At 40.3% G+C, this 24,192-nt stretch overlaps 1 protein-coding gene across 1 annotated transcript; it reads left to right on the top strand.

The window, feature by feature from the left end:
* Positions 1-1,861: 1,861 nt before the first annotated feature.
* Gpr37 (G protein-coupled receptor 37) lies at positions 1,862-23,768 on the top strand. Its single transcript, XM_032906860.1, is given in 3 exon segments — positions 1,862-4,008; positions 4,011-4,090; positions 22,425-23,768. Coding segments are annotated over 3 exon segments (1,809 nt in total). The 5' UTR covers positions 1,862-3,098; the 3' UTR covers positions 23,244-23,768.
* Positions 23,769-24,192: the final 424 nt, after the last annotated feature.

The raw sequence follows: 24,192 nt of genomic DNA, 5'->3' as shown, positions 1-24,192 counted from the left end.
CTCAGTGTTTTCATAAGTCACGGAAGCAGAAGCTGTCTATTCGGGAGCAATGTTCTACCACCTTAAAGATGCCAACTGGAGCTTCTTAGGACATAAAGGGATTTTTCTCCCCATAGTTCAGCCTCTTTTCCTTACTGAGTACCCTAAACATTAGTGGCTCATTTAAGTGATCCAGAGTAAGAAGAATAAAAACCTGTTTACATATATAGTCCAACCTTCAAGGTAATTTGAGAAGGAAAACAATATCACGGACTTTATTTTGTCATCTCGTTTTTCTGCTCCATAGTTAACCCAGCTCTTGTTTCAGAATTTTTTTTAAAGAAACAAAGTAATAAACTATAATTATAATTATTATATATTTATATATTATACGTATTATACATAATACATAAATATTTAATAAAATCATATATAACAAAATGTAATTGCAATAGAAGATTCCTCACCACTTTTCCATTCACCAATTTTTGAATAGACTGGTAATCCAAATAGAATGTCTCCTTTCTATCCACATATCTACACAATTCAAATGGTAACACAGTATAATGAACCCATGGAATGTTCACCATTTTCTCTTACATTCATGCTTTCGGGATCTGTCTGGTTGTCTTGACGCATATACATCTAGTTTGTTCTTACAAATACTATAATGGAAAATTTTTATTCCTATCTTCGATGTCATTTACATTATTTCCGCGTGATTCTGGTTCTTGTTGCTCATAGAAATAAGTGCGAAGATTCCTTGTAAGACACACAAGGGCTCCACGAGGGTTTATTCTTCATCTTGCGCTTTGAATTCATAGGACATAAACCTGCAGTATTTTGTGATATTGACAAATACCTGTGCAAATGGGATTTTCTTTCTTTTTCACTTTTTTTTCACTTTAAAAGAAGGATAATTTTATCTGTGTTTCCATTTGCAGTCCTCCAACAGCCGGTGCTGAACACTTCCTCCCTTGTGACGTTATTTGAGACTTAACCTTTCCTGAAATCCCCAAAATAGTTTTTTTTTTTTTTTAAACCCTTATCAGTTTTGTTTGTCATGTCTGGTGGTTGCGAGTCTTCCTGTTTGAGCCTCACCACAAGAAGAAAAAGGAAAAAAAGATCTTCATAGGCTACCACCTTCTAATCTCTCTTTACTCTCCTAACCTTCTCTTCTTGGGTCCTTTGTGTTATTATGATCCACAACTATATAATCCGTGACACTCTTTCCACCTCCAGATATTTAAGTAAATCTCACTGTAGAGTCCCTTTTGCTAAGGAAACACATATTCACAAATGCCAGTGCTTAGGATACAGACAGTTTGAGGCTCTTTTTTTTTTTTAAACAGTAGTTTCTCTTTTGTAATTATATTTTTACTGTATTTTCTCTTGTGCCCTTAGATAATTCTTCTGTTGTTGCCTTTGTCTCTGTTTCACAATATGTTTCTTTCTTCCCCTTAAAAAAAATTGATCCGATATCTGTATTCTTAGCTCTTCCACGATTGCTATACAGGGCTGTGAGATATAAAAGCTGGAAAGGCATGGGCAGCGTGGTGGGAGTTTGGTCCCTCTCAGTTCCCAGTTTTCAGCACATCAAAGACGTTGCTTTCCTTCTGTTCCCAGTGATTAGCTCTAACTCCGCCTCCTGGCACAACGCTTTCACAGTCAACATTAAAGGTAATGGGGCACCTGGAGCCTTCCTCCCTTACAATCCAATCTCTCACCGAGTGAATGAAACCTATGAACTCTGTTTCTTTTCTGAGTCTGCTCTGGGGAATCTAAGACTCTGAATGTGTCACTATTCCCTGGGGAGTCTGAGGCCTGAGCATGCGCACCAGTTGCTACCAATTGTTGCAGATCGCAAGAGTCCTGCCCTTTCTACATTCTCCTCCAGGGATCCCCGCCAGCACCCGGGGTCCTGAGACCCAACCCTCTCCTGAGTGGCGACGGGTTAGGTCAGGCTGGTTGGACTATCTAGGGCATTAACTCATGGAGTTCACATCCTCCTTGCCTTTAACCGCATAGACTCGGCGCCTCCGCCCTTGTTCCCTGGTCGCTCCCAGCTTCCTATTGAAAGCTGCTGCGAGCGGCTTGAATGAAACGTGTGTGGGTTTAGTGTGTGGTAAAACCACCAGGGGATCCCGTCTCTCCACAAACCAGATGCTCTGCTCGAAGGAGGACGAGAGGGAGGCGGCCTGGAGTGAAGCCCGCGCAGTGGCCGGGCCACCTCCCCTGTCGACCACGCACCGCTCCGCCTGCTCGCAGCGGTTCCAGGCACCACGCTCTCCACTCGGGTTGCGATGGTGGAGGCAGTGACAAGCTCCTGCAGCCCACGGCACTGTGCACAAAACAGCAGCGCCCTCTCCTCCCTCCCGTTCCACTCCACGCCTTCTCCGCCCGTGTACTATGCGCAGCCACCGGCGCCATCCGCTTGTCAACTTTGAGCTGAAGGAGCAGCAACTTTGACAGTGGCCGCGGGTTTCTAATCTGGCTTCTCCTTGGCAACAGTCTCTTCGAAAGTCGAGTTAAACCAGGCAAGAGTTTCCTCTGAGCACCCTTGTTGCCTTGTTTGCAACGGGTCCCCCGCCAGCCGAGAGTGGGATTGTGACAGCCAGTCCCCTAGTGGAGGGGACTTGTTTTTCTTTTTCTCTAGAGACCTTTACTAGCGACTGGATAAAGCAGTACGGAGAAAGGATGTAAATAGCAGAGCAACTGTTACCAAGAAGACAGCCACCACCCAAAGCCTGGGAGGAGCGCCCGGGTTTCCTCCAGGCTGCGCCCAGTCGCAACATTAGGGAACAATCAGGTGCTGTTCGCAACTTTTCAAGGTCAGCCTGTTGGATCTGTTATTTCTTTCGGACCCTTCGGGTGCACAGAGCTTGGATTAGATTTGGCTGGGAAATGCTCAGGACACGAAACCTTGAAGGATTGTAGGGCTGTGTTGATGACACCGTCCTTCCCCGACTGCCCTGTACCCTGCCCTCCCAGCAGTCTTCAGCTCCCCTCCACTAGCCAGCGGTGAGTATGTGACATGTGCCTAACTCTCTGCACCAAGTTTGGCAGCAGGTGTCGGTGCTAAGGTAGAGCCAGGATACTAGGTGCGCCCTCGCGGAGCCATGCCAGCCCCGGGCGCGCCTCTCTCTCGCACGTCGCGGCTGCTGCTCCTTCTGCTGTTGAAGGTTTCGGTCTCTGCTGTCCTGAGCTTTGTCCCTGAGCCCAGGAATGGAACTTGTCTGGGGGAGAGCTGTTCCCCACTGATTCAACGCCGCAGCAGGGATGCCGGGGGACCTGGGAATTCAGCAAGAGATGCTCTGCGAGTCCATGTGCCCAGAGAAAAACTGGAAGCAGAGGTGAGAGGGGCGACCTCCTGGGACCTCCCACCACCCAGGGGCGGTGACACAGGTGTGATTGAAGAGGCAGCGGCTTCTGGGCCCTTGGGACCTCCAACCAAGCCACCAGGTGCCTGGAGATGGAAAGGAGCCCAGGGTAAAGAACCATCCGGACATTTGGGGAGAAGGGAGCCCACGGACTCCCAACTCTTCCGTCAAACCTCTGAGAGGGGAGAGATGAGTTCCAAGCGCGACGAGATTCCCCGGGGCAGCCAGGAGCACAGTGTGAAAACAGAACCTGAACCCAGAGATCTTTTTTACTGGCCACGAAAAACAGGACAACTCCAGGGTTCCCACTACAGGCCTTCAGCGGTACACGAAGGAAGGACCCTTGCTCCCCCAGGCAGGGCGCTACCTCAAAACGGGTCTGCAGATGACTGGGTCCCTGACCAAGGGGGTCCACGCCGTGGAAATAGCACTAACCGACGCGTGAGACTGAAGAACCCCTTCTACCCATTGACCCAGGAATCCTATGGCGCCTATGCGGTCATGTGCTTATCTGTGGTGATCTTTGGGACCGGCATCATTGGTAACTTGGCAGTGATGTGCATCGTGTGTCACAATTACTACATGAGGAGCATCTCCAATTCTCTCTTGGCCAACCTCGCTTTCTGGGACTTTCTCATCATCTTCTTCTGCCTCCCTTGGTCATCTTCCATGAGTTGACCAAGAAGTGGCTTTTGGAAGATTTCTCCTGCAAGATCGTGCCCTATATCGAGGTAATGACCTTTAGCTACTGTCGTTACCAGTTTCTGGAGAATAACGGTTGTATCCACCTACCTGTGGAACTCTTTGCTTCTTTCTTCGAGTCCCTTCCCTCCTCCCTCCCCCACTCCAGCTTTGCTAAATCATCTTCAAACTTCTGTGTTCCTAGCCTGAGGGCCTGAGGGTGTGTGTGTGTGTGTGTGTGTGTGTGTGTGTGTGTGTGTGTGTGTGTGTGAAATGGTTCTATAATGTGTACAGCTGTTCTCTATATATGGTGATATTTTTGACTTGGCACTCAGGGTCAAATAATGGCCAGCCCATCCATGATGGTTGTCCTTGTTGGAACCTATTACTGGTGATGTGTGTGTATGTGTGTATGTGTGTGTGTGTGTGTGTGTGTGTGTGTGTGTGTATGTGTGTGTGTATGTGTGTGTGTGTTCTGTGATCATTAGCATATATTTACTAAAGTTCTAGTATTTCATTGTGATTCCACTCTGCCAGAGTGAGTCCCAGAGAGACGACTGAGCTTTTTTTTTTTTTTATTTTTCTACCAAAGCTGGGGTTATATCTTATGTATGAAAGAACATCAATCTTAGTTTTATAATTGGTCTCATGGTATATTAGGAACACCCCAAATTAGTTTACATTGGTTGAGCTGTCTGCCCCTCCATTTCCTCTAAATTGTTAGGTCTTTCTTTGTGGAGCCTTCTTAAACTTTTAGAAACAGTTCATTTTTCTGAATGAACTTAAACAAAAATAGGACTTAGTCCAGTCCCTTTGACTAGTATTTATAGATTATAGGACATAAATTTGCCAGTACTATGGCTGTGAAGAATGGGCAATTTTAAAGGGATTTACTGGTGTAAATAAAATAAGAACATTTCTGAAGAAAGAAAAAGTTAGATTCCAAACTTCGAAATGAAAATTGTTTGAGCAAGACAAGGTTTTACTGCTTCACTAGAGCTACTGTACGAGTCGTTGCTCTGGCAGTTGGAATTTGCTCTGTAAATTGGCCTCTCTTTAAACACCAGCTCTTGGAACCTGCCCAAGTGTTTGGCTGCCAGTTGTGGTTTTAGCCAGCTGGGCCTTGATTTTTCTCCATTCAGACTGTCCATTTCATTTATAGAAACACAAGAAGGGAAACTGTAAATATTCCAGAGCCTCTGATCCTGTCTGGCACCAAGGCCAGTTGACACTGTGTTCAACATTGTCTCAGGCTTAAAACTCCAAGATAAGTAAACAGAAAACACTGCCTACTGAGAAGGTACAGAGCCAGAGAGTCAATAAGACCCTCTGTTATGCAGCCTGGGCTCAGATGTAGGACCATCCATGGCTACTAAATCAGCTGTTGCTGCTTACCAGGATCCAGGGCCTGACTGTTGCCAAGCACGAAGACACTCTGAAACAAGGCCATTTACTGGGGGACAGGGGTTGGGGGGGCAGTTCGTTTTTTAAATGGAGAGGACATAGTTGAATCGTATAAGGGAATATGTGTCATGTTACATTTATCTCTTCAAAGGCAATGTTAGATTAAGTTTTCTCTGATTTTTTTTTGTTGTTGTTATAATAATGCAGAAGACTTGGACCAGAAGGAGATTTGGAAAATAAAGTGTAAAGCTCAAACAGGAGGAGTAACCCACAAGCAGGAGTTATGTTGGCTTGCCTCACTGGGAGCCACAGGTGGGGGTAGGGGTTGCGTTATACATTAGGTGGGAGGGCAATGGAAGAAGGCAGGAAAAGGGGGACCAGAGAAAGAGTCAAATGGCCAAGGCTATTGATGGGAACCACAAGCAAAAAGAATTGTATCAAACAGAAAAAGGAACATTAAAATCTTAGGTTAGTTAAATGAGACCTGTATTTTCCAAGTAGTAGTGTCTACTATGCATTTAAATTTCTTTTTAACTCTGAGGTTTTTATTTTGCTTTTAGTTTTGTGAAACCAGGTCTCGGATGCAATGGAAGCTGGATTCAGACTCACTGTGTAGCTAAGGATGGTCTTGAACTCCTGATCCTCCGGCCTCCACTTGTAGAGTATGGTGATTACAGTGTGTGTGTGTGTGTGTGTGTGTGTGTGTGTGTGTGTGTGTATGAGTGTGTGTGTGTGTGTGTGTGTGCACTGCATCAAGCCTGAGAGATAACAAAGTTATAATAACACTTTATATATCTTTTTAAGTCAGTTTTTTTTTTCATAGAGATTTTTGTTAAAAGCGAGTTTTCTTGTTAGTAAAATGCTTTCTTTTACTCTGCAGTTTTGCTTAGTTTTCTACACTTTTTGTAATCTTTTCTGCCTTCAATTGAGACTTGGTTTTTACTTTTCGCTAGAGAAGAAAAAGCTTGCTTAAAATATTAACTTAAAAAGCACAATTCGCGTTACACATTTTTGTATTTTTATGCAGTACTTTTAGTAACAAGGTACATGACAACCTATCACCAGATTTTATTCCTCTGAATAAATTTTATAATACTTTAACATGTTTTTATAAAAATAGTTATTGAACCACGGTGCCAGCTTCCTATTTTCCAATTTCTAAGAATAAGAGCAGTAGCGCGAATCTCTAAAACACCGTGTCTGCTGTCCCACGTCAGAAAATACAGACCCTGAAGTGGAGCCTTTGTGTTTATGGTTAGGGGTTGGGGAGGGGGTGAAGTTTGTTGGGGCATGATCAGGTTCAATCCTTGTTTGACATTGAAGTGCAAGTGGGCAGAGGGAGAATTTGAACTATTTATGAAGTTCTTACAAAGACCTCATTTGACACTAGGGAACCTTTAAGGTTAGGGTGGCCATGAAGGAACATCCTGAATTGAGTAAGAGGGCCTTTGTAGTCTTTAATGGTCCCATCATTGAATAGAAACTTCTTTCAGATATAGGGCATAATTTTGAGCCCAGTGAATCTCTTTGGTGGACAACGATTTCTAGGGAGGGGTGCAACCAAAAGCCATCAGAATTCTATACCCTATACTCCATTTTATGGGGAGGCAATGTTTCATCCTTGAAAACTGAGTCAGAAGCAGGCTGGTTATGGAGCCATAACATTTGCTACACTGGCTTTACACTTTCCAAAACCAGAAGGACACGACACCATAGCTTCCATTCTCATTTCAATGATAAGGAACGATTCTGCAAATGAACCAAGGTAGAGGCACCGAGACCACAGAGACCACAGACTCCACAGTATAGGTTGCTATTTGCTGTTAGAAAAACAATTTATAAAGCCTAGATAACACCATAAGGCCAGTTAGCACCATTCAGTACGTGGCCATCATGGCCTTTCTTGTTCATAAGTTTCATCCTGTTTTTGCAAGAGATCCCATGGTTTGTAGCCGATTTATGTTTTTAAAATTATGAGAAACATGGCTATGCTTAAATCTTATAAAGGTGAAAGGGCAACAGAGTGGTTGGAAAATGGAGATGGGAGCAAAGGTGGGGAAAAGAACTTGTATTTGGGAGCTGTCATCGTAGACACATCACAGTTAAGTTGGCCTATCACAGAGACACCAGTCAAACTAATGCTCAGAAGACAGATCTACTACGTAGTATCCATGAGCTGTGGAGGCTAGGGTATGGGTTGCCTAAGGATGGAGCATGTGTTTAAAGCCAAACGATTCAGACATTGAATGTGTAAGCAAAACAGCTTTTTGCTCATTAGTTGATGGATGGAAGCCAGTCAGAGCAGTGTATCAGATGATCCCAGCCCATTGCCAAATAATTATTTATGTTTAGATGTTAATTATGGGTTTCAAAGGATATAAGTTCCACTGTAGTTTAAAAATCCCACATCTTCATGGAATGGCACAAGGCTTCCAATAAGTCTCAGGTAATCACAGATTTAGCTGCATTTCATTTTTATTGTGATACAAGAACCCCTTGTAGAGATCTAGGGAGAATTCTGGCCAGAAGTAACTTGTGAAAAATCTAGAATGTATTATCATGAAAAGAGGTGGCATTTCTGATGGCTCTGGGAATATTGGTTTAAAGCTGTAGAAAACAAGTGATTTCTTTATTGTTTCAGCTTGAACTCAGCACTAACAAGTGAAGAATGGAAAGATAATAATTGGACGCTAAAGTTGGCATGGCCAGTCACTGTGCAGTTCTACACAGAATTTCCTAAACCCCACATTCAAGTAATAGCACATTTATCACAGCAGATGCTAAATTTGCTTCAGTGGTGGATTAGCTATTAGATATTCTGATGGACTTTTAAGTGGAAACATGCAGTTTTATGAGCAATTTGAAAGTTACTAATAATTTTTCTCGGGGAAAATGGACTCAGTCTGTGAGAATGGTACTTAACAAATATTTTATGACTCCCCATTAATCCCTTCGAAATCATTTTCCACATTTCCAAGCATGGGCAAATATTTGGCTGGAGATTCCAGCAAGAAAGAGAATCAGTTTCCCAGACTGTGCTTTCATTGACACCTCTATTCTGGTACAGCATATATGGTGAAGTTAACTGAAACTGGAGCTTACTACGTAAAAACTATAGTAATCAAATGTCAGCGTTAAATAGCTAATGTGGTTGTTGTCAAAGTGAGACCATTTCACAGGCTCATCAGTGAAGCATGAACAAGAGAAGGGTTCTTTCATTGTTTCTCTTCTGAGGATTATTATCTGACATTAAGCTCCAGGATTATGTATAAAACAGTAGCACCTGATAACTGACTGAGAACAGTCTGAATAATTCATTCATGTCTATGAACCTTTTAAAAATATGTCATCAGGTTTCCATTGATCTACCACCTACCTATTCATTCATTACACATGTATTAGGGTTTTCTTTGGTGGAAGGTAATGCATTAGGACAGGTTGGAGAAGGATAATATGTGAAACTTTCCAAAGATAAATATCCCAGGTAAGCTATGGTTATTGAAGTTTTGAAAGAATAATAGAATGTTCTACAGTATGACTAATACTGTAATATAGGCTTTAAGGAAGCACTGGGGGAAGTTCCAGGATGGCCTCAGATGGACTAGTTCACAGTCATAATGAGTTATGACCAACGATGGGGAAATTCAATTGAAAACTCTGCTCCCCATAATGCTCTTTTCAATTAGACTTTCACCACTAATTTAAATGATTCCACTGTTTGGATCAATATTGAAAACTCACAAGTATGAAAATCTTTTAATTCCTGTTTTTATAAGCTCATTAGCGTCTAGATATAGAAAATGATTAAAAGTTGAAAACATAAGACATCAGCAAGAAGGGCAATAGAAAATTCTATCTATATTTAATCATAACTTATAAATATTGGTCCTCATAATAGATACCAGGGATTTTCAACCTTCCTAATGCTGTGATCCTTTACCACAGCTCTTCATGTCATGGTTACCCCAAGCCATAAAATTATTTTTGATGCTACTCCATAACAAAAATTTTACTACTGTTAAGAATCATAATGTAAGCATATGTGTTTTTTGATAGTCTTAGGTGATCCTTGTGAAAGTGTCTTTTGAACCCATGGGGGTCATCACTCACAGGTGAAGAAACACTGATCTATGCAAACAATCACCAAGTAGAAACTTTGCCTAGCAATTCAGTAATAAATTGAGCCATGCACTGTATTTAATATAATCTTACAGAAAACTAAGAAGGAAGACTGACAAAGGCAACACTTTGTGCACTATTATAAAACAGGAGAAAGGAGGCATAAAGACTAGCGTTCTCCAAGAACCAAATGAATTTCTCTAGTGCACACTCTGAGGACTTCAAGTCCTTGAAGGGTTCCAAGGTATCCTGAACCTGTTGGCAAAGTGCCTTTGAACAAAGAAAAGGAACCAATTATGGCTACAAAACAAAAATATAAACAAAGAAACCATGAAATAAAAACCATGCTTGATCTTATGAACATAGCCAAGGTGGGGCAGGTGAGGATGGATCTACCTAATTCCTTATGCTTCTGCACAGACATTGAGGGCATATCTCCCTCTTGTTAATGTGTTACAACCATATTTAATTGTGTCACTTTGGAAACACATAGGTCCATGTCTGAGACATGGACTGTGGAAGCCGAGAGATGGGTGGGCACCTAGACACCAAGATTTGTTGGAGTCATGTACCTATCCTTCAAGGTTACCTCCTCACTTTGTCTCTCAAGAACTTATCTGCCAAGTTCCCCTAATTAACTCAGCCATGTTGCCAAGACTAACTTTTAAGTATCCTCATTACAATATTACTCTTTGTGCCAAAAAGGGTGATCTAATCTAAACTTTTTATGGTAGAGAATGAAATTACTACAGCTTCAAACTGTGGGGTCTTTCTATTTGCAAAGTGGCTAGAGATTATTTAGATCGTGTCCATAAAGCACAGGCTTACTATCCAGTTTACCATAAAGGGCAGATACTTTCAGCCTGTGAGTTGTTTACTGTTTTCAATCCTATCTTTCTGCATGTGCTTGGATGATTCATAGTATTAATGAGGAAAAGAGCACTGATTTTATCCTTGCCTAGAACAGCTTGCTGTCATTAGGTCTATGACTTTATTAAGAACTGCAACTCTGTTGGAAAACAACCTGGAATTACCATGCCCCGCTTTCCCTTTCTTCTTACTTTCTCTGTCTTCTGTCTTGTCCTTTGCTCAAATATATTTCTTATAAGAAAGATGGTCAGATAAATTAATTCACATCGAGTTGTTAGAATTGCAAATATTTGCCTTTTGGAAGAGGACTGAATAAAGGCTATTTCCTTAGCAGGTTGCCAACAGTAGAACTTTAATTAAAAGCTACAGAATTTCATGTGAAAATGTTTTTTCACTATGATTCAAGAATGGCAGAAATATTCAGCTACGAATACATATTCAGTATGTATTTTGTTTTATATTTACTATCATGCAGATCTATTTGAGGAATGACAACAGAAATAAGTTGAAAAATCTGTTCATGATCCTTTAATACTTACCCAAGCACCCAGCTGAGCAGCTGTGAGTCCCAGTCTCCTTAATATGGGTGAAAATCATAATTGTATGAAAAATTGTTAACTGTATTGTGAATTTGGGAAAACATGACATTGTGAAACAAATTTCTTTTTTTTTCTTTTTTTTCTCCATCTTTATGATGGAGAAATTGATTATTTCTTATTTACATTTCAATTGTTATTCCCTTTCCCGGTTTCCAGGCCAACATCCCCCTAACCCCTCCCACTCCCCTTCTCTATGGATGTTCCCCTTCCCATCCTCCCCCCATTACCACCCTCCCCCGAACAATCACTTTAACTGGGGGTTCAGTCTTGGCAGGACCAAGGGCTTCCCTTTCCACTGGTGCTCTTACTAGGCTATTCATTGCTACCTTTGAGGTTGGAGACCAGGGTCAGTCCATGTGTAGTCTTTGGGTAGTGGCTTAGTCCCTGGAAGCTCTGGTTGGTTGGCATTGTTGTTCATATGGGGTCTCGAGCCCCTTCAAGCTCTTCCAGTTCTTTCTCTGATTCCTTCAACAGGGGTCCCGTTCTCAGTTCAGTGGTTTGCTGCTGGCATTCGCCTATGTATTTGCTGTATTCTGGCTGTGTCTCTCAGGAGAGATCTACATCTGGTTCCTGTCAGCATGCACTTCTTTGCTTCATCCATCTTATCTAGTTTGGTGGCTGTATATGTATGGGCCACATGTGGGGCATGCTCTGAATGGGCATTCTTCAGCCTCTGTTCTAAACTTTGCTTCCCTATTCCCTCCCAAGGGTATTCTTGTTCCCCTTTTAAGGAAGGAGTGAAGCATTTGCAATTTTGTCATCCTTCTTGAGTTTCATGTGTTCTGTGCATCTAGGGTAATTCGAGCATTTGGGCTAATATCCACTTATCAATGAGTGCATACCATGTGTGTTTTTCTGTGATTGGGTTACCTCACTCAGGATGATATTTTCCAGTTCCATCCATTTGCATATGAATGTGAAACAAATTTCTAATTACTGGGAATAAATGTAGGGTAGAAAATACCTTTAGATTGGTTCATTTAAGACAAATAGTATGAATAGTGCTTAACTTTCTTCTATTAAAATTAATGAACATTTGAAAGATGCTTAGCTAAATAACATTAGATAAGGTGAATTTAAATGACTTTTTAAATAAAATATGGAAGGAATATAGGGTGCTGTAGAAGTTGTGGTTGAAAGGAAACCTTACTTCAAGCTAGAACTTGAAAGAAAAAATGCATAGGATTAAGACAAGTTTTAAGGCAATATTTTGGTTTTAAAACAGTCAAATAAGGTTTTTAAATAAGAATCAACTTGTTATTAAGCTGAGACAACAGCAAAATATGCAAGAGGAGACTAAAATGGCAGTCAGAAGTTGATGTCTGTGACATGTTTTTCTCAGTGGTATTAGAAATCATGTATAAATGAAGTAGGCCAGGTGTAACAGACTAGCACTGGTTTGTGCTAGATGTGGACATGTTAAATTACATATTGTTTATGTTCAAGGGGCAAGAAATCTTATCTTGTGGACTTACGGCTGTGAAAAACCCTTTGGTTTTAAAGCTTTTGCACACACAAGGAACAAAGCTTACTTCTCTATCTCAACTGTTTTTGGTTTTGGAAACACTAATCAAAGCATGTTCCTGCCATAGTTATCATCCGTCCTCACTCTAAACTGAAGACCTTTTTGATAAAGGTCATCTTATTTACAGTGGTCTGATTAACAACAGTTCTTTTGAGGGATCTGCAGTGTTCTTCTGCTGGTGAAGTTGCCCTGAAGTGTTGCAAGGATGAAGATTGTGGAAAATGTAAGAAAAAAATCCAAAGGCAAACAAGTTCAAACCATTTAGGGTTTGAAAGGAAAGTACCCTGTGCTCATCCTGCCCCTTCCTGACTGGGTGTTAGTCCTGTAACCACTGACATAATAGGTTGCCATTCATGGCCCAAATGAATGGGTTCTCTCAACAATAATGTCTTTGTTCCCTAGGGTTACTTGCAAATAAAAGACGCTATATAAATAGATGTATTAAACATTTTAGATATAAATGCAAAATTAGAGTACAGTTTTCGTGACCCTGGTTAGAGATTTCCCAATTTCACAGATGTTATTTCAGCAAGCAGATTCAATTTCATGTGAAGAAAACTGCATAGAACAACCCTGATCTTTCTCTGTTGTGTCTTCTGACTCCAAGGGAAGATTTAGCAAATGATGATCTTTATTTTCTCAGAGTTTTGCTTACTTTATGTGGTCTCTCGGGTGTTTCACAACGTGCTCTCAATCTTAATCGTTTCACTATCTTTTTTGTAGTAAGTTTTGGCAAAAAGGATCAATAGCTCAGACAGGATCTCCACAGACCACTGTTTTTGTAAAAGACTGACGTGCTCTTATTATCATTTCTTATTCCAGTACCTGCCTATATTTTGGGCATCTTGCAGAAGCCAACTGAGGGTATGAGATCCCCTGGAAGTGGAGTTATAGATGCTTCTGTATTTCCATATGGTTGCTAGCAACTAAACTCCAGTGCTCTACACCACTTACCCACCATGTCCTTTTTGGGTTGTGTTTTCTAAAGACTAATTTTGTAAATTACTGTACAATAGAGTGAGTCTCAACGGGGCATCTTCCTACATATGTGTCTGTATACTTTGTTCTCATTCATTACCCCCTGCCCCCGCTGATTCCCTTTCTTCCCCTAGTGGTACCAACTTCTGCTTTCCTGGCACATTTATTCCATCTCCCAACATCCTTAAGATCATTTCCTCCCATTGTATGATCATTTTTTAGTTTCATAAGCTATACACTTACATAACACACAAATTCATACACATGTGCTTGTACACACATACAGAGAGAATTTTAAATCCATGCTTAGCACATGAGAGAAGACACGTGGTACTTGTCTTTTTGAATATAATTTATTTTGCTTAGCATTATAACTTAAAATTCCAGTCATATTTGTTTGAAGTTTTCTTTATGGCTGGATAAATCTCCACTGTGTACAATATATTTTTTAAAAAATCTATTCATTCTCTGATTCTGGGCTATGGTAATGAAACACTAAACATAATAATACAGGTATCTTTGAGGAAGTTGACTTGAATCTTATTACTCAATGTCCAAAAGTGCTGTAGCTGGGTATTATAGTGTCTCTTTCTTTCTTTCTTTCTTTCTTTCTTTCTTTCTTTCTTTCTTTCTTTCTTTCTTTCTTTCTTTCTTTCTTCCTTCCTTCCTTCCTTCCTTTCTTTCTTTCTTTTTTTCTTTCTTTCTTTCAGCTTATAATTTTGAGAAATCTTCATACTGAACTCCACGGTGTCTTCACAAGTTTAAAGTTTTCACCAGTAGTGAATGCAGTTTTCTTTCCCTTCACATCCTGGCCACATTTGTTGCCTTTCTTTCTTCCCCCACTCCCTCCTTAGATGATAACTATTCTGACTTGGGTACAAGAAATCTTAAGGAGATTATAATTTATATTTTATCAGTGGCTGAGCATGTTTTCACTTTTCAAATACCAATCAATCATTTGTTATTTGTCTAAGAACTGTCTAGTCAGTCCGCTAGCTAATTTATTGATTAAATATCTTTTCCGAAGTTTGATGTTTTAGAGTCTTTATGTATTCTGAATATTAATCCCCCATCTAATGAATGTTTCGGGAAACATCTTTCTCTATGTTGTAGGCTGTATCTTTTCTTCTGATTTTATTTTAACCTATATAGAAGATGTTTTAAAGTTGTGAAAAACTTCACTAGTAAATCCTGAAGATTGTTTCTTGTGTTTTTGAAGTCTTTTCCACATGGTATTAGTGAAATTTTTTCAGGGCCCAATATTTCAATGAATTGAATTCTTGAGCAATAAGAACAATGTATCTCATTGTATCTTGAATTATAAAGTGTGCCTCCTATCATTAGCACACTGTGGTTACTTTTTCTGTAGTATTTCTTAAAGGAACCTAGGAAACCATTGCTCTTTAAAATTACTTATGCTTGAAAAAGATATCTTATTTCATTCTCATGAAACTCTCAAGAAGAGAGTTTCACACTGACTCTTTCCCTAAAGACATTGTCCTCCATACCTTGCTGATAAAATTTCTCCTCAGTGGTGTAACATGACTGTCTTAAATTTGTCATCAACAAGGCTGAGCAGAAATTTGGGACACAACATCATAAAAAATGTCCAAGAAGAACTTGGGTTTTGATAATGGGAGTCTCAGTTGAGTTTCTCTATTTCAGCCTTGCCATGATAAGGAGATTCTTAAACATTACACTTTCTATGCAGAGGACTATATTTTTGTTGTTTACTATAAAGTGTTTGTATTGATTTGACTATCTACTATAACAAAATTTAGATGCAATCTTTGGAAGCTATTCCTTAAACTTCCATTATAGTTTTAAATTTCTCTACATTGCCTACTTATGCTTCTTTTATTTCAGTGGTGTAACTTACAGAGTCCAACAAAGGGAAGACTCTACACTACCCTCTTTCTTCGGAAGGAATGTCAGTCAAGGAGAGGAAGAGATCAACTTTCAAGGGATTAAATGTGAACTGAAATATCTGGGTCATTATCATGTGAATTCTACCCTAACTACAGTTAGCAATGAAACTTTTTCCATAGGAATTAAAAATGGAGCCCAGTTTGAGTTAGTAAAACATTTAAAACATAACATTCAATGTAACTTTCATAATGAGTGACTTCAATCTGAACTATTCATTCTGAAGCCCTTGATAAGTCTTCATATTTACCAATGCACCAGCTTCATCTCTTAAATGTATCAGCAGATAAGAGAAAATGCCACCATTCAGACACTAAATGAGCCTGTTAATGATGAAAGGGACAGATGAAGTGGATGACCTTTGTTCTGGGCTATTATTTTCCTAAAGAAGAGAAAATCATTTCAACTTCACGAAGGTCACTGTACATGTCAGGACCAACAAAAAACATATTGAGAGCCGAATTCTGGGTGGTCTTCAGGGTCCCTTGCCTGTGTACTTCATCCTTTCAGCCTACAGATTTGAAGGCATTCCTTAAGGTATAATTCATGACAATATTGACTGTTAGTATATAATTTAAAAGGTCGAATCCCAAGTTTATGCCAATGTAATGGCTTAAGTAACACATTGGTGTTATTTGCGAAGATGCAGATCATAACCTTTGAAAACGTATAATATGGAAAGTTTTATCATCTGGTCAGCTTAGGAAGCTAATTAGACACCTGTAGGAATTTCTCCTTGTCAGATACACAGCAGCAGGTAGGAGGTAATGAAGAAGTTCTACTTTTACTTTGTGTGCTACTATAGGTATGTATGCATATATACATTTTTATATATGCATGTACATATGTCTGTCTACGTGTGTATGAATAAGCATTAGTGTTTATAGCATTGGGCTGATTTAATGCTCTTTGTTACTAAAAGTAGAATTCAATATATTCACAATGATGTTAAAATTGTGACAATTACACTTCAAGTTTGATTCAGAAGAGCGACCCTTAAGCACATACTGCACTTAAGCTTGTACTCTGTTTACAGTGCCCCTCGGTCTTTTCTCAGACTTGGACTATTGCTGCATCTGTCTTCTCCCTGGGAGCCATGCTGTAGGTGGCTACAGCTCTCTGAAGCCTCCCTACACTAGATGATGACAGGACAGGAGCTGAAGGAGCTTTGTTGTTGCTTCTCTGGGACACAAAGAACAGCAGAACATTGTTTGAAAGAAAGATCTTTGAGATTTTTATTTTTATTCTGCTGCCTTTTCTGCATTTTGATAGCAATCCCTTAATGACTTACTTCCCCGGTATTTAAAATTCTCTGCTTCTAGCGTCCTTCTAGCCTCAAAATTCTCAAAATGAATAGTCTTGTCTATCAAAAGTGTTTACTGCTTCTGCGGTTAATTATTTTCCCCATTGCCATTCAGTTGTCACTCATCCCAACTCAGGTGTTCCACCAGAGAACCATCTTTCTAAGCCTCCAACTAACAACCTTCCTCCCAAGAGAATGCTTTGAGTGATCCTGAATTCTAGCCATCAGATATGGTCATTATATGAAGAAGATCAAGAGTACATGATACAGTTTTATAATTGCATATAATTGCACTATTCATCTCCGTAGAATTTTAATAAGCTTCAGGTAAACAAGCATATTTAAAGTTGTGATAGGAATCTTTTCATATTATCTTAACATTTAGGCATTTTAATTATATGGTAGATTTCATATTTGAGTATGCAGAATCTGGGCCAATCTTCCTTATTCTTGATGATTTTTATCAATTTGTCTCTGAGATAAACAGCTCAATCTTTACATGTGCTAAAATCTTCTATAAATAGTTTGGGGAATTACTTAGCTGAGCTTTTGCCACATTTTGCTTTCTTTCACATCATCAAATTTTGTGCACGGGTGAAATTTTTTCTTTTAGACTATCCGAGGCAATGGGGCTGGAGTTGGGACAGCAGGAGAGCAACAGAGTCCAAGACTGACATTTGGATTGCAGTTGCTGTTGGCAACTACATCTCCAGGGCTATCAGCATTTGAGATAGCCCAGCTTTCCTGACTGTCTCCTTCAATAACTCTTTTGTGATGATAGTGTGACCTTTTTAAGTTCAAGGTCATTCTGTGGGGTTTTAGCTGCAGTGCTTCCTATCAGAGAGAAGCACAATTTGTAAACAAGGAGCTAGACATGGGAACTATGAGACTTTTGCACGCAAAACTGGAATGATCTCTCAATAAAACCACAGAACAAGATAGATGCAGTTAAGCTCCTGATGCAGAAACCTTGGAACTATGTCTATCTTCCAGTTAATATAGTAACAGTATTAATGAGCAAAGAGTTGGAGTATGTGTAAATCTTGCTTAAAATCTGTCCTGATATTTGTTATGAGATGAAGTGTATAGAAACTGGGAAGTGTTATTTTTTCTGACTGGGAGCATGTTCTCATTAAGAGCTAGCTTCCACGGTCTATAGCTGGCAATCTATCCTTCCCATTTCCTATTGGTCTACCCACAGGTATTCGTTCTTCCCAGGAAATGCTCTGCAGCTGACTCATACTTAGAGATGCAAATGCTAGTGCTTGTAATGTGTGGCTCAGAGTTTGGAAATTCTTAAACTAATAACTCGAGAGAATAAGGGGAAGGAAAGGATACCTATTGTACATGGTGTGTTCTTTGTAAGTCAGGAAAGAAAGCAGCCGACAGATAGGTGTGCTCAGCCTCTAAGAGACTGCAACCTCTCAGAGTGTCTGGCACTCCGTTACTGAGACTTCCTTTTCCCATAAGCGCTATTCATCATTGTAAAAAGATGTGCATCACAAACCACAGGGGCTTCATATTTGTGCACAGACTCTGAACAGATAGTGACAGTGACGACAGGGAACCATGAAAAAAAAATTCCTTAGCGAGGCTACACAGAGATTCTTGGGAGGATTTGTGGATACCTAAGCATCTGAGATTTCTTTGTTTTATATTATTAAAAGAAGTAAAGCAAAAACAATTCAAAACCTTAAATGCAAACACAAATTTTGGAAAATCTATAAAGAACTGTAGTTTTTTTTTTTTTTACCTGATATTGTTTGAAGAGGACCTTTAAATAATGCCAGTCCTTTTAAAAATCTCCTTCCAAGTGTGGTTGCAGGCATTTTTTAAAAGCCTCGTTAGAAGCCAATGAGAGCCAGGTAGACCTCAATTGTAGAATTGTTTAGCATCTCAAGAACTAGACAATGTTGACGAAGCCAAGAAGAAGTGCATGCTGACAGGAGCCTGATAAAGCTGTCTCCTGAGAGGTTCAGCCAGAGCACAACAAATATAGAGGTGAATGCTAGCAGCAAACCTTTGAACTGCGAATGGGGTCCCCATTGGAGGAGTTAACAAAAGGATTGAAGGAGCTGAAGGGGTTTGCAACCCCATAAGATCAACAGTACCAACAAATCAGAGCTCCCAGGGACTAAACCACCATCCAAAGAATACACATGGACAGACCCATGGCTCCAGCTGCATATGCAGCAGAGGATGGCCTTGTTGGGCACAAATGGGAGGAGAAACCCTTGGTCCTGCCAAGGCTGGACCCCCTCCCCAGTGTAGGGGAATGTCAGGGTGGAGATATAGGAAGGGGGGATTGTTGGGGATGGGGAACACCCTTATAGAAGAAGGAGAAGGGGATAAAATAGGGGGGTTATGGCCTGGGAAAGCAGAAAAGGGAATAATATTTGAAATGTAAATAAAAATTATCCAATTAAAAAAAAGAAAAAGAAAAAAGAAATGAGAAGCAAATATCCATCATGAGGAAGGACTCATCTTTGTAATAGCAATCTTATTTATTTCTAAATTGTTTAAGAAGCTTATAAACGAGCATCTATAGTACATTACTCCTGACCCTCTGTCTCCCTCCAACTCTTCCTTGTGTTTGAAAGTTAATGTTTTCAACGTGAATGTACAGATGGTTTTTCATTTTCCCAGCTATCAAATATTGATGTTTCTTATATGGGTATTTGGAGGGATTTTCGTAAAGAACTTGAAGAATTATTGCCATAAGCTCAACTGTAAGCTCTTTATCCAACTGGTTTAGAGCTTTGTTGTAAATTTCTCTTGCCTTTTGCTTTTCATGCAGTTAAAATGCTATTATGTTTCAGTTCCAGATATTTTTCATCACTAATCTTAAAACTCATGACACGGGAGGTGACTATATTCCATATTAGAGTGCAGGGACACAGGGTGATATGTCCTGTGTGGGAAGAAGAAAGCACATTGGACAGTACTCCCAGAGCACGTTGGCAGAGCTCTGGGTACAGTGGCAGCATGAACATGGTAGATAAACAACACATGTCTGCTCATCCTCATTTGCTTTCTGCTATCGTGATCCCATTGGGTTCTAAAATAACTGACAGTTACATACTTTTAATTTTCAGGCTCTTTTTTCAAGCCACGATATCTAACTATGTTTTCAAACATTCTGATTAACAGTCAGAGGAACAAACAGACTTAATCTGTTTTCTTGGGCAAAGTCTAAAGCATTTTGTCTATCTGCAGACTTTTATTTCTACAGAATCATTCACACTTTCATTTTTATTTATTGTCCTTGTTTAAATCTGTAAGAAATGGCCATATTTATTAAACTCTAAATTCCTTCCTGCACCAAATGTCTGGGTGAATTTTGTTTCAGGTGATTGCGTGTTAAGTTGTGAAAATAGATTACTCTTCCACTCTTAGTCGACTGTGATCTAGAAGGACTACTGTTGTTCCCATCTAAATGCACAGTGTGTGGTTTAGTGTCAGTGTCAAAAAAATACATATGTACACTGGTTGTAGGTCTCTGCTTCACTAGAATATCCTTGATGCTTTAGGAATATTTTGCAGACAAGTGATAGTTTGTGTATTGGTATGGTTTGCATCACTATAACCAAAACATTTGACTTAAACAATTTGGGGATGAACTCATGTTTTCAGAAGTCTGCCCTCCGGTGCTTGGGCAAAGAACCACCACAGTGGAGGCTTAAGCAGAGCATCATGGTATGGAAGCCTATGTTATAGGCTTTGGGAGAGTATCGTTATTTCGCCTCTTGACAGACTGCAGCAAAGAGAGAAGGGTTAAGGGAAGAAGGTAGATAAGATAAACATCTGAGGGCTTAGTCTCCAGTGATTTACCTCCCCCAACCAGTCCTTTCCTCTCATCTTTTACCACCTGTCAACGAAGCCATTACATCATGAGCCCACCTAGGATTCAAAGCATTCATTAGTTTAGAATCCTCATGATCCAACCTCTGACCACGGACACAACTATATGTGATTATCCTGTGTTCTGCAGGTATTTCTTATGCAGCTGAGTTGACACATTCAACTATCATAGTACATGTAGACTAGGGATAACATTAGATTAATCTTGGGAAAGCCTTTCTGTGAATGACAGGAATATATTTCTGATTGAGCTTGAACTATTGAGTAAGTAGGATATCTAACCATAAGCACACAAGAGCAGTGGTTTTTGGATATGGTATTCTATCAAACCGTTTTCCAATATGAGTATTTTCTGTGGTTAGAACTAGATACTATCTTGGCTCTTCTAAGCATTTTTCATGGTTATTGTATGTCTGTTTTTGCCATATCTAAGCATCTCATTTTTTCCTTTTACATTTAATGGATGTTCGTGCTTGCCGCATACTTTTCCACAACGAATATAATTATTTGATGTTTTGTTCTGTCGCTTGTTTCACTGAGCACATGAGCTCACAGAGGTGGCTTTGTTTTGTGCATTGTGATTGTGATTTTGATCTCATTAACTCATGCTTCCCTTATTTATGAGATGTCTCTGAGCACTTCCAGAGAGGATTTACGCCTGTCTCTCTCAGGCATCATTAATGATTTAAAATTCCATTTTGGATTTTTCCATCTTGCATTGTTGGTGCAAATTCTAGCCTTCATGTCATCTAATTTGTTTTCCTAGTTTCAATTTGGCACCCCTGCTCCAATTTACCCTGACTCCCAAGACCCCCACGTTATCATGTAGTTAAACTTTTCCAATATCTGTTGTTCCCCTTGGCCCCTTTTACATCCTTAAAGGTGTCAGGTTTGGTTGAATCCAGAACTCATAAAGGAGTCTTTGCTCCATTCCTTACCCACTTTCATTTTTTAAAATTAAGTTACATTTATGATTTGTTTGTGTGGGCACACTTGTGTGACAGAGCACATTTGAGTAGAAGTCTGAGTACTATTTGCAAATACCCACTTTGCAGAAAGTGGATTCTGGGGCTCAATCTCAGGTCATAAGGCTTGGCACATACTATGCCATCTTCTCAACTCTGTTAACTTACATTGGTCCTAAGTTCGTCTTCTACCTCTCTACATGGACACTTAGCATGCAGCACCAAAACTGTGTTGAAACCCTGTGAAGGAAAGGGACTGTAAGCAAGTAACTTGAAATTTATTTTCTCAATGATTCTGGGCCCTGGAGAATTTTCCTTTCTTGTTTTTCAGAAGCGTATGCCTTAAAAGGAGCAGAAAGGATCCTTTATTTTGTGTTTAGAAAACACTGGGGAAATATCTCCAATTGAGGAGCTCGTGAGAAGCAATCAGCTCGGAAGCACTGGCTGTGTAAGGCAGTCCCGAGTCCCACCTGGGAAAACACGGCCATTTGGAGTAATAAAAAGGAGACACAAGCCAGTCTCTGCTGCTTATCTAGATGTCCTGATGCCTGGCATTTTCACAGTGACTGAAATTCTTACAGCCTCTAGAGGTTCTTATCTGTGACAGAAAAATCACACATTGCTGACCTTTACAGAAGCACCTTACTCTCTTACTCTACTATCATTCCTTGGTGTGTGTGTGCGCGCGCGTGTGCGCGCGTGCGTGCGTGTGTGTGCGCGCGTGTGTGTTCCTCTTCTACTTTGCCCTTCTATCACCTCCCTTGCTTTCTCCCCCCTTCTGCTTTAATTTTCAGTGCTATAATCTCTCAGAAGCTCTATATTTGTCTCCCACAGGTAGCTTCTCTGGGTGTCACTACCTTCACCTTATGTGCACTGTGCATAGATCGCTTCCGGGCTGCCACCAACGTCCAGATGTACTATGAAATGATTGAAAATTGTTCTTCCACCACTGCCAAACTTGCAGTTATCTGGGTTGGCGCTCTGCTCTTGGCACTTCCGGAAGTTGTCCTCCGCCAGCTGAGTAAGGAGGATTTGGGCTTTAGTGGCCAGGCTCCTGCAGAACGGTGTGTCATAAAGATCTCTCCCGATTTACCGGACACCATCTATGTTTTGGCTCTCACTTATGATGGCGCACGGCTCTGGTGGTATTTCGGCTGCTACTTTTGTCTGCCCACACTTTTCACCATCACCTGCTCTCTAGTGACCGCTCGGAAGATCCGCAAGGCGGAGAAAGCCAGTACCCGTGGGAACAAGCGGCAGATCCATCTAGAGAGCCAGATGAACTGCACAGTGGTGGCTCTGACCATTTTATATGGATTTTGCATCATCCCCGAGAATATCTGCAACATCGTCACCGCCTACATGGCCACGGGTGTCTCTCAGCAGACCATGGACCTCCTCAACATCATCAGCCAGTTCCTTTTGTTCTTCAAGTCCTGCGTCACCCCTGTACTCCTCTTCTGTCTCTGCAGGCCCTTCAGCAGGGCCTTCATGGAGTGCTGCTGTTGCTGCTGCGAGGAGTGCATCCAGAAGTCTTCCACTGTGACCAGTGATGACAACGACAACGAGTACACCACAGAGCTGGAGTTGTCGCCCTTCAGCACCATCCGCAGAGAGATGTCCACCTTTGCCTCTGTGGGGACTCACTGCTGAAGGAACGGCTTGGTTAGCTCAGATTCCTTCGATTTTCATAGCCTGTGAAAATTTTTACTCCGTATTTTTCCTTACAGGGGAACAATGCAAACATTTTGAAAAGCAAGTAGAGAGAGACATATTAACTACTCTAGAACTGATTTTGCAAATTAATATTTGTGCTCTGGGAAAAAAAGTTTCTATTTAGTTATGTAAGAAGAAGGCAGTCAACAGTCTCAGATCATTTTTCCTGCTCTGGTGCTAATATTTTATTCAAGAGTCATTGCACCTTAACCATATTAATTGTTCGATTTCTTTCTTTTTCTTTCTTTTGAAAACATAGTTGTTGTATATTGAAGAAGGGCCTGGGATTTTGCTAGTTATTTTGTGTTTGAGTTGTGACCGAAAGTACATTGTATCTGAAATGATTTGGTTTTGTCCCAGCCATGAAACTTAGCACCAAATAAACTCCCCATCCTTCTTTAACCTGACTGTCAATCTACTTTTAACCAAGACTCAATAAATTTTTTAATTGCCTTAAATACATAATTGCTGGTCTTATGCACAATTTAAAACTGGCCTTATTATTTCATAATTGCATCTCACTTTAAAGGAGCTAATTGCTACGTTATAAAGAAGTATTTTAAAATAAGACTATTTAAAATGCAGGACTCACAAAACTCTATTGCACGTTAAAAATGATGTTGTATTTTTTAGTAGTCACACATCGCTGTAAAATCACTTCTGGATATTTGTAAAATATGAAGAGACAATAGAGTAGGTAGAGTGTTCTCTTTCTATTTTAAATCCACCTTTGAACTGGCACGTGGAGGCACGGGTCTTTCCTGGAGGAGTTATAGGCAGAGTGAAAGCTGAGAAACAGTGTACTTGTCATCTGATTGTGTCCACAGAACGATAGCCTCTGAGGTTGTGTGGCTCATATGTGCGGTACTCTGAATGCTAATAGTCC

The sequence above is a fragment of the Rattus rattus genome, chromosome 6 (genome assembly GCF_011064425.1).
Source record: "Rattus rattus isolate New Zealand chromosome 6, Rrattus_CSIRO_v1, whole genome shotgun sequence".
Taxonomy (NCBI): Eukaryota; Metazoa; Chordata; class Mammalia; order Rodentia; family Muridae; genus Rattus; species Rattus rattus.
Note: the sequence above shows the minus strand (reverse complement) of the source record. Positions and strands in the feature narration are given on the sequence as shown.